The sequence below is a fragment of the Miniopterus schreibersii genome (genome assembly GCF_964146895.1).
Source record: "Miniopterus schreibersii genome assembly, chromosome: 2".
NCBI lineage: Eukaryota > Metazoa > Chordata > Mammalia > Chiroptera > Miniopteridae > Miniopterus > Miniopterus schreibersii.
The window spans coordinates 108,233,489-108,244,608 of NC_138102.1; the positions used below are offsets into that span (position 1 = coordinate 108,233,489).

The following is an 11,120-nucleotide window of genomic DNA, read 5'->3' on the forward strand; positions in this document are numbered from 1 at the left end:
CTATTGTTCTTTCACTTAAAGGCCTCTTGTTATGGAGCTAAATTAGATAAAACAGGAGAAAAATAACCCTAAGAAATAGAAAATGTCACATTTTAGTAATTTTCCAGTAAACAAAGATATTTTGACAGTGAACAAAAATGGATCGTTATCTATCATCTATCTATCTATCTATCTATCTATCTATCTATCTATCTATCTATCTATCTATCATCAATCATCTATCTATCTACCTACCTATCTATCATCTACCTATCTCTTTCTACTTACCAAATCTCTATTTTCTAGACTGTCTCAAAGTTACAGATGGTCAGAGACACACACACCCCCTTGAGAATTATTAAATATAGTTTCATTTCGTGGTTGAGACTAATAAAGTGCCCGGCCGGAGTGGCTCAGTGGCTCAATGCTTGAGTGTCGACCTATGAACCAGGAGGTCATGGTTCGATTCTGTCAGGGCGCATGCTTCAGTTGCGGTCTTGATCTCCAGTAGGGGGCGTGCAGGAGGCAGCTGATTGATGTTTCACTCTCTCTTTCCCTCTCCCTTCCTCTCTCTGAAGTCAATAAAAACGTATTTTTTAAAAAGAAAAAATAGCCCAGTCAGGCATGGCTCATCAGTTGAGCATCGACCTAGGATCCAGGCAATCAGGGTTCGATTCCCGGTCAAGGCACATGCCCAGGTTGCGGGCTTGATCCCCAGTTGGGTGCGTGCAGGAGGCAGCCGATCAGTGCCTCTCATCATTGATGTTTCTGTCTCTCTCTCCCTCTCCCTTCCTCTCTCTGAAATCAATAAAAATATTAAAAAAAAGAAAAAGAAAAAGAAAAAATAATAAAGTGTTAAGTAATGATAGCTGTAGATGATAGTTATGTTGAAATGAACACTGGCATGAGAATCAGTAAACCTGGAGTTTAGTCCTGGATCTTTCTCTTCGGCAACTTTCCTGCTCTGGACTTCTATAAAATGAAGGGATCAGCATAGATGGCTTCTAAGGTTGATGGTAGATGATTTAATAAAGTGCCCCTGATCTCTTCCTGCTTTTAACACCAAGGAGTATGGGGTCCGGCTTGAGGTTCTTCCTGCCCCAAATTCAGTTTCCTCCTAACCTCACTGTCAGTGGGGCTGAGGGGCAGGAAGGCAGGGTCTGCATGGCTATGGCTGGGAACCCAGCTACAAGTGTAGGTGACCCTGGGCTTAGGGTGACTCCTGTGATTTCTCTATCTCTGTGCAATCTATAGGTTGCAGCGGGGACAAGTATACAAGTAGGTGCTATAGTTGTTTTTTTCTCAGGTAGGTCTTTTGTCCTATAGTGATCTGATGCCCATCTGGTTATTTCCATCTCCCCTTCCTTCCCTCCCACCCCAGTGCTCCGAGCCAGGATATGACAGTCCTTAGTTCAGGGGATGTGAGCATGTATACTGGTTTATTCATTCTGACAATGAGGTCTGGCTACCATCAGAGTGCCTACCTCTAGTTGGTGCCGATGCCTATTTAGAGTTCCCTGACCGGTGTTAATGCTCAGCATGCTGAAACAGCCTGGGGTTAGGAGCCAAAAGACGCAGGCTCTGGGCTGCTCTGCTACTGACTTCTATCACAATATCCCTGGGTCCTTATCTGTAGAGGCAGAGTTTGACCAAAGTCTCCCTCAGCTCTAATGGTCTTTGTATGTGTGACTCTACAAGAGTGAAGCAACTGCATTTTACTTGTTGAAGGTGCTGGGCCTGCCGCCAACCCACTTCATCCAGATGGGCTCCAGGAGACAAATGTTCTTTGGTAAGTCTCCAGGTCTACTCTCTTTATCCCATTGTGGCTGATGAGGTGTCACAGGCCTTGAAGACATCTCCCATACCCCAACCCCCACTTAGTGCTCTTCCCCAGCCCCGCTCCAAAGGACAAGCTATGATTAGGAGTTTCTTTCAGAAAAGTAAAACGATGCTGAGAAGTGGTACCAGATGGCATGAGGGAGGTGGATGGGGGAGTCACACTGGGAATGAGGTCTCCACAGTGAAAATATGCAGGATTGTGAAAATGATCAGGTTTCTGCTCAGAAGATCTATCAGTAGATCTTGAAACCTTAAATATTGTAACTATACCCTCTCCTATAAGTTCTCCTCGCATCTCCAAGCAGGTGGCCCCCTCACACTATGCACTGTGCTGGGAAGTCAAAGAGCAGAAGGTCCTTTTTAAGATTGGTGGAAAGTTTCATTGCTACATTCTGTTATTAATGGAGCATTATTCCTTTCTACTGAAATTCTCTTATTCCTTCAGAACCTTACTGTCCCAGGTTCATTGCAACTTTGGAATAAGACGGTGAGCAAGGGAGTCAGAACAGTTTTGCTGTGGGTATGGGTGTGTGGGGTTAGGTCTCATCCACAGTCTCATGCCCCTCATCACAATTCCCAGGCCCTAAGCTGTGTGATCCTCTGACTTTCTATTCAGGTGGTTCTGTGCAAGATAGGCGGATCAACAAAGTCCAACTGAGGCAGGGCTTCCAGGGCATTATGCATAAAAAAGATGAAGTCAATTCCATGTCCAAAATCCCCTTGAAGTACCACAAGAATCTAAGGGATTCCCATGTAGAAAAACGCCATAGTGGCCCAAAGCTCAGCCTAGTGGAGCGAAGCCAGAAATGAAGGACAGGGGACTCCCCAGACAAGGACTCCATGACACCTGAGACGGCATTTCTGACCAACCATTGTCATTAAGTTAGTTCTCAGGCTCATACTGTCTGTGGAATCCCAGTCATTCCTAACCCTCCCACTTCTTATTTTTCACCCAAGAGTGGCCTTAAATGAAAGGTAAATCGCATAATTTCTCTCCACATCTTACCCCATCAGTAGGAGAGTCAAAAACATCCTCATGAGGGATCTTCCTGGTCAAAGAGTTTCAGTCATGTTGTTGGTCAGTCCGTATGTACTGGTTCAGCCATGTGATGGATAAATGTGAACTATTTCTGTACCATTTGGTAAAATGCCACAGCCTCAAGCCCCTGCCACAGCCATAGGCTGCCTGGCTCCTCTTCTAGAACTCCTTGAACTTGCCATGACTTAGAACTAAAAGTTTTGCCCGGCCGGGCGTGGCTCAGCAGTTGAGTGTCGACCTGGGATCCAGGCGATCGGGGTTCACTTCCCGGTCAGGGCACATGCCCGGGTTGCGGGCTAGATCAATGACTCTCTCATCATTGATGTTTCTATCTCTCTCTTCCCCTCCTTTCCTTTCTCTGAAATCAATAAAGATATATTTTTTAAAAAAAGAAAAAAGAAACAAAGTTTAAGGCCTGGTAAGTAGAGGTCCCTCATGATCCTACTTCAATGCCAAGGCCATCATCCATTCTGACTGGTCAGTCCCCTGCCATTCCAATGATTAAATATTTTAAATATCACCTTGTAGCCATGGCTGGAGCTTTGAAGACCTTGCCTCTGGGTGGAGTCAGTGTCCTGGTAGCCTTAGCACGGTGCCCACACACTAACTAAACCTTCTTCCAGGGCAGTCTGATGGCAGGCAGAGAATCTGGCTGACTGGCTGCTATAACTTATACATGGAGCAATGGAACTGGTCTTTTGACTCCAGACTGGTCTTTTGAATTTCAAAAGATTTAGGGAAAGAAAAGTAGCGATGTTGGTGTTTCCTCCTGCTAGACAAATACATTGTGGGAAGAGCCACATCTTAACTATAACACTAAACTCAGGAGATAGTATGTGAGTGGAGACTGAAAGGAGAGGAATATAAGCATCTTTGTGAGAGAGTACCCAAGACATGTGCATACCCATCTGCTTTTTTCCATCAACACTAGGCTTTTGAATGGTGATGTAGTTTTGGCAGTAACATCCACGTATCCTCACTTCCTGCGTAAGAAAGAATATTATTGGGAGCTGCATCCTCTTTGGAGCTTCCCAAACTTTATCTGATTATAGGAATCACTTTGGTACTTGGCAATATGTTAACTCCAATGATCCTCCTGTGTATAACCTATGATATAGTATGTTTGAGATAGGACTCAGGAGTCTATGTTTTTAACAACAGCTCTTTTTGATTCTTATGATAAAGTGAGCTTGGGAAACACTGTACCCACTTCAGTTCTTGGCTCCCTTCCTCAGGTTTGGGTTGCCAACAGCTCCTCAACTCCCAGCCACTCCTTGTAAATGCCACTAATTAGTAGCAAAGTGATGTTGCCTCAAAGGTAGTAGTAAGATACTTAGGAGCTCCAGGGAGCAAGAAGGAGATGGGGAGAATAGATGGGGAACATCAGAAGGGTAAGAAAACCTTGTACAAATAGATTAATTGTGTAATTAAATTATGTAATGATGACTTTAGGAGCTATGTCATTTATAAGCCGCCTCTTTGGTCATTTGTAAAAAGAGCAACATATAGGATAAGGTTTGGGTGGGGCCACTGGTGCCACAGTCAAAGGGAAGTGGGAATTTGTATGAATTCACAAGATCTATACCCTATGCCTCTAACCCTTATCCATATAATTACATAGATATAGATACATGTGTGTAAATACACACGTTCACATATGTACATTTGTGGTCTCCGCCAGGAATTTTGTAAGAGCAGATGTTCTTTTGGAGGCCCTGCAAATTGCATTGATTACAAAAGTAATAGAAATGCATATGATGCACCTCCCAGAAGGTCTGTTATATGAACCCCACTGAGGTTTTGTGAAAATTCAGTTTAATGTGTAAATTGTGTGTGTGTGTACACGTATCCACTCATTTACATGCAGATTTATAAGCTGTGAGCATAAGTGACCAACTTTTCTGAACATATACATCAGAATCCAGATGTCCAAATGAGTGGTCTCACCTTCATGGCATCTCACAAAACATCCTTGGAGAACCTTTGGAGTTGCCTTCAGGGCTTCTTTTCAGGCATGACAAATCGTACATTTAGTGGGGGCTGTAATTGGTGAAAATGACTGAAGAAAGTAATTTCAAGCTGTGTCTTAAGGACCAATCAAGTTTGATTTCCAATTATGAATGTTTTTTGATGTGACTACAAAGTAGCAGTGAGGATAATTTGCTTGTGTGGTTTGTAAATGGGCTCTGAAAGCAAATCATTCTCCTAAAATGACTTTCTTGTTGTACCCCATGATGTCCCAAATTCTCTCTTTACTGGGTTAGTGGGAAAGGGTCAAGGGCATTGGTAATCTGAGAATGCACAATATCCTTTTTGTTCAGAGCTGAATGTTTCTGTCATTTCAAATTTATTATTGTTATTATTAATCATTATCATTATCATTTTACCTTAATGTTAAACCATTTAAACCATTCGATTGATTTGAGGAGGCTCAAAACATACTAAATAGTAGGGAAAATTGTAAAAGGTAATTTCATTCATTGGACAATCTACACGTGGCTATTTCAGACTCACTGAGACTGCGGGTGTGTTTGTATGGAGAGGGCATGGATGAGTGAACAGCTCTGATGTGACCAATGACTATTTACACCTGGAACTAAACACCGGCTATTGTATCTCTAAAGATTCCAAAGGTTTTCCTAAAAATATAACCAACAATATGGGAAGAAAAAGACACCCGGATTCCAAGGATCTCACAATGGTGCTGAAAACCTACGATTCCTGCTTCCTGGACTTTCTCAGAAGGTGTTTGGTGTGAGTTTGTCGGGGTGTCTTTGTCTCTGATTCTCTTTTTAAATACTGTACTTTCCCACATGTTTTGCTGGTGAAAGTCTGGGGCTGGGAAAGAGTTGTAAAATCAATAATAAATGCTGACCATAGAACTTCAGAGTCTACAAAACTCTTCCCCATCTGTCGCCTCATCAGACGGCTCTCCCCACTTCCTGTGTGATTGTCAGGGCAGATGATGTACTCCCCTTTGAGACACGACAGCTGAGGCTCAAAGAGATTAAGTGACTTGCCCTGGATTACAGTGTGTGTAGAGCTTGCCTTCTTCTTAGCTTCCAGCTGCCTGCCGCAAGGCTGTAGGCAAGTCCTAAATGTCCTCTGCTTCATGAACCGAAGCCAGCCTCCTCTACAGGCCAGTTGTAACTGCACACACGCCCATTGTACGGGTTCAGGGCCTCTCCCCATTCTGCTGAGGTTTAGAGCCTAAATCCTTTAGGGAAGGGAAAGGGTGACTAAAACCATTTATTATGTACAGCTTTTGAGAATTCTACATGCATATTTTGAATCTTAGAAATTAGGTCCTGTACTTCAGTCAAGTCACAGTTAGAAAAGAACAGCACATGAAGCACCCACCCAGTACCGTGCCTAGTTAGAATGGAAAATGTAAGCTGCTGTCATTTTTAAAAGAGGTTTTGCCAGTCTGTCTGCACCGAGTGGCAAATAGATGAGCTGTGTGATAGTTGGCAAGTTGGTGTCTCTCTCTGGGTCTCAGTTTCGTTTTGTATAAAATGGGGTATTCTTAAGGCCCCTCCCAGAGAGCAGTCCTATTTGTAAAAGATCATATCTTTATGTTCTGTCATTCTTCCAGGGGGGTGGAGTAGTTTTAGCAAAATGTTCTGGCATTTGTGCACTCTGGAATTTAAGTACTAGCTCAGAGGGTAAACATCAAGTACTGCTGAAAGTTTTCCCATCTTGGAGATCATACTACTTCTCCAAGAAATGGAGATGGAGAAGGATCCTTTACCCCCATTACCCCCGACCTACACCAGCCTCTTGCCAAGGCTGTAGAATGAATGTGCATTAACAAATGACAGGAACTCATAACAAATGACAGAAACACAGCTCAGAACCAAGAAAGACATATTTTCTTTGTTAGTGCAAAGAGCTGATTGCTCACAACTTGCAAGAAGCAGTCAAGTTACTGGGGCCTGTTTATCACTCCATAGTCTGCTAATCAGCAAATCTTGGAATGAGACGCTAAAAGTTTTGAGTCAAATTTAACAAGGGTGAATGTAAAATCCTGGCCTAGGTTTTATAGACTACTCCAGAAGTTCAAGAGAGGGTGAATGTAGCTTAACAACAGTTAATTTGACAAAGAACTGGGAACATAATGCCACCTACCTGCACTTAGAAGCTATTTCCAACATGATGTCATTAGTTAGACAACAGCTGAAATTTCCTATCTAGGATGGCGGTAACTACATCCATCATATGATCAACAGTCAGTAGTAGTATAAGTGTTTTCAAATACTTGCAGAATTATAATATAGAAGATGGATTAGTTATCTCAATCCATATAGTGCTGAGGGGTAGCATAATATATGATACTAATAGGGCCCAGGTCAAAGTTACTGAGCTTAAAGTTTCTAGGAAGTGCATTTTGGCTTAATAAAAATGAAAAACTTTTAAAGAATTGGCATTTTTAAAAATTGTGGTTCTGCCCGGCCAGGCGTGGCTCAGCGGTTGAGCATCGACCTAGGGTCCAGGAGATCGGGGTTTGATTCCTGGTCAGGGCACATGCCCGGGTTGCGGGCTAGGCAGCCGATCAATGACTCTCTCATCATTGATGTTTCTCTCTCTCTCTCCCCCTCCTTTCTTCTCTCTGAAATCAATAAAGATATGTTTAAAAAAAAAAAATTGTGGTTCTGTAAGTTAGTGCCTTGCCACTAAAATGACTCAAGGACTGCAAGATGATTCCATGTTAGGGGTTCTGTCATATGTATTTTGTTACTGCACTAGAAGTTTGGCTGGATTGTGTCCAAGTCCCTTTATAATCTGTAATCTTAATATTCTAGCAGTCTATAGTATTCTTTGTGATATATGTGTCGGTCCACATTCTGTAGTTCGGGAATTGAAATTAAGCATCTCTTTGTTTCAGTCTTCTTAATTTACAAATCCAAAATCCCATTGGCTAAGATTTTCTATAATATTTCTTATAAGGAAATTTCTAGAACTCTAGAAGACTTAGGCTCTATTACATTCCTTGGTTTGTCATACAAATTTACTAAAAGAGATTATTTCCAATAGTTGTTTCCAGGTACTTTAAAATTATGTCATAATCTCTGTTCTATAATATCTTTGAGTTATAACATAGCTTAAATGGGTTCTTTAAAAGTGAACCATTTGTATTATACCTTATTTAGTTTTTTTATTGTCGTCTTTGAAAATGTTTCATTATTTAAAAAATAAAGCAATAATCCGTGCTGGGCTTTGTTGTTGTGTAGATGGGAACCTTCTCGTCGCATGACCCCTGACCAGGCCCTCAAGCATGCTTGGATTCATGAGTCACGGAGTCTCAAACCACTGCCCAAGCCCCAGACCCTGAGGAAACTCAATCTCCCTTTCCCCTGTGAGGCAAGAAAGGACAAAGGTCAAGGGCATCATCACTCGGGTACAAAAGGTACAGGTCGCTCAAATGGCCAGTCCCCTTCCCATAGTCCAGGGGTTAGGCATCCCTGGAGGACTGCACACCAGTTCCTCTAACTCAGCCTTGAATAATTACTCTGGATACATCACTACACTGCGCTGCCATTTCTTACTTCTGGGATTTCGCTTTCAGAAAACTTGGTTCTAGCTCTTTTTGCCCCTTATTAAGATTTTTCCATTTTTAATCTTCAATTTCCTTTCTCTTCCTTTCCTTTTCTTTCACTGTGTCCCTATCTGCAGCCCTCAAAATTACCTTTTGAATCTTTATCAGATTATGGCATTAGTCAAATATCTTTTATATGAAAATAGCTTACCGGTTATGTACATGGTCACTGGAGTGAGGTTGCCTGGAATTAAATTTAGGCCCTACCATTTACCAGGGATGGACCCTTGGGCAATTTACTTACCTCTCTGTAGCTCAGTTTCTCCACTTACAAGGACGAGAATAATGCCTGTTTTCTATGGTTGTGGAGAAAGGGTCAAATGAATTAGTAAATATAAAGTGCTTAGAAGAATGCCTGGCACATAGAATGTGCTTCATAAATGAGTTGCTTTTATGTCACTACATCCAGGATGTCCCTGCTAATGGACAGTTAATAGAGAGAATATAATTCACATTTGAACACATGTTCTTTTGTCTTCTTTCTCCTTCAGCAGATGTGACCATCAGAGAGGAGACTATAGACAAAATAAAAGACGGCACCACTAAGCAGGTTCGGAATTCAGGTGTTCAGCAGGGCTCTCACCAGCACGCAGCGGAAGTTGTCCAGCTGCCTCATCTAGCAGAAGCTTCCAGTAAACCAGAGGCAGCTGTCAGGCCAGAGGAGTTGAAGACCCCCACAGAGCAAAGAAGCAAGAACTCCTCCCCCAAGAACACAAGCATTTTACCACCTATTGTATGACCTCTGCTGAGGGCGTGTCCTGCTTTTCACCAATGATTTGTATTAGAGACCACACTTATATTGTACAATACTTCAGATTGTTGTTTTTAATGCATAAAGGTTTGTTTTAAAAATACAAAACTCTATCCACATGGCCAGTTGGCATGATTCCTGATATGAGGGATGGGAAAGAATGTCCTTGCATTTACAATCCTTCCTTGTGCCCTCAACCAGATAAAACGGTGTATGTGTGTGTGTGCGTGTGTGCGCACATATGGGTTTGTGTGTGTAGAGGGGGGTGTTAAATACTCCATTATATCATCATTAATAGAACCCTAAGTTTTTTTGCCCAAGACAGGCTTCTTGTTTGAAAATGACAGAAGCTGAATTCAAACTAGATTAAATAACAAAGGACATTTATTGGTTTATGTAATTAGAGAATCGGAAAGGGTAAGTGTAGTTTCAGACACAGCAGGATGCAGGAATTCCAATAAGGTCATAGGGCTCAGACTACTCCATCTTAGCCTTGCCTCTTTTTATGCTTAACTTCATCCTCAAGACAAGCTGTGCCCAGAAGTTAAGATGACCATTATCATCCAATCAAAATATGCAGTCTTCCTCGCTGGCAGGGAAGTCTTAGAAATGACTGGTCTTAAACCAATCACTCTGTCTGAGATATTGAGATCCTCCAGACCGGTCGCAAGCCCGCACTAAGATGCTGGTGCTGGCAGCACCAGGTCTGATGCTTCTCCAGGACCACACAGCAGGATGTGTTCATCCATCCACGACTCCCAAGGTCTAATTAAGTTCATTTACTTTTGAACCTTTCTAGTGATTATCTAGTGAATACATAATCTCTATATGGTGGTAATTATAGCACAGATAAAATTCTACAAGAAACTCAAGATCATAACACCACAAACATGAAAAGTATACCTGGCTTCATAGTTTTCATGTTAATTGTTGTGTAATAGTCTATGGAGAGAGACACCACGTAATTGAAGCTCTGGGTTTGGATGAAATCGCCCAGGGAAGGTAATACAGAGTGAGAACAGCAGAAGGTTGAGAGAAAGTCCAAGGAAAGAGAAATATGTAAGGGGCTGACACAGCTGAGCAGTGTCTCAAAGAAACATAGAAAAATAGGAAAATTAAAAACCAGAGGAGGAGAAAGTTTCTAGAAGGATCAAGAATATAAAATGCCACAGAAAGGTCCTGATTAGAACAGAAAATGGTTCTTAAATGGTGTGATATGGACATTTAGTCAGAGCAGCATCAGAACAGGTAACTTGTCCCATGTCCCATATCCAGAAAGGTGCAGAACTGGCAAGAAAACTATCTTCTGGACCTTTTTTGACACTGTCTTCAACCACGGGTAAAGTTGAGGTGGACAGTTTTGTCCTTGAAGCCAAATCCTTGATACCATAATTAGAATGATTTAGGTTGGATATTAGAAAATAATTCCCAATTTGCATGGTTATAAAAGGCTGAAATGAGTTGATACATTCTGGTTTATTTTTAGGGAACACTTGAAAGCAGGGGAGCTGCACGTTGTGACACAGAATGGGGGCTACATCAGGAACAGGCTGAATGACCCTTGGCAAGGGCTCCCAGTCCTGTATTTTTCTACAGGACTGATTTTTCTACTCTCTGATTATTTTTTCATCACTGACATTTCTTTACCTTATTGCCCCATTGTATCGCAAGGAAACCATACACCTGGAGCCGTTTAATTGTAATGTTTTTTATTTTATGTCCTTGCTCGCATGGACGGGAAAATCTGCAAAATCCAGTGACTAGCATAAGATGACATGTCTTTGATGTGAGTGGGATGAAGATAATGTTAGGGCTCTGTGAGGATATAGAGAGGGGAACTGTGGAAGCGAGAAAGGAGGGAAGGGACAAGGGCGGGTCCCAGCGCTGGAAAGGACAAAGCAGTGGGTGGGCGCTGA

General features: G+C 42.1%; 1 protein-coding gene across 9 annotated transcripts in view; it reads left to right on the plus strand.

Annotated features, from left to right (window-relative positions):
- Nucleotides 1-9,325, plus strand: part of DYRK4 (dual specificity tyrosine phosphorylation regulated kinase 4) — a 45,410-nt gene extending 36,085 nt beyond the window's left edge. For 4 of the 9 annotated variants that reach the window (XM_081129257.1, XM_081129253.1, XM_081129258.1 and 1 more), the window contains 4 exons: nt 1,708-1,768; nt 5,482-5,611; nt 8,089-8,264; nt 8,945-9,262. In XM_081129257.1, the coding sequence (XP_080985383.1) occupies nt 1,708-1,768; nt 5,482-5,611; nt 8,089-8,264; nt 8,945-9,192 (615 nt within the window). In that variant the 3' untranslated portion in view covers nt 9,193-9,262. Of the gene's footprint in view, nt 1-1,707; nt 1,769-5,481; nt 5,612-8,088; nt 8,265-8,944 lie in introns of all 9 variants that reach the window. The other 5 variants (XM_081129255.1, XM_081129256.1, XM_081129259.1 and 2 more) reach the window with 5 other exon arrangements.
- The last annotated feature ends 1,795 nt before the right edge of the window (nt 9,326-11,120 follow it).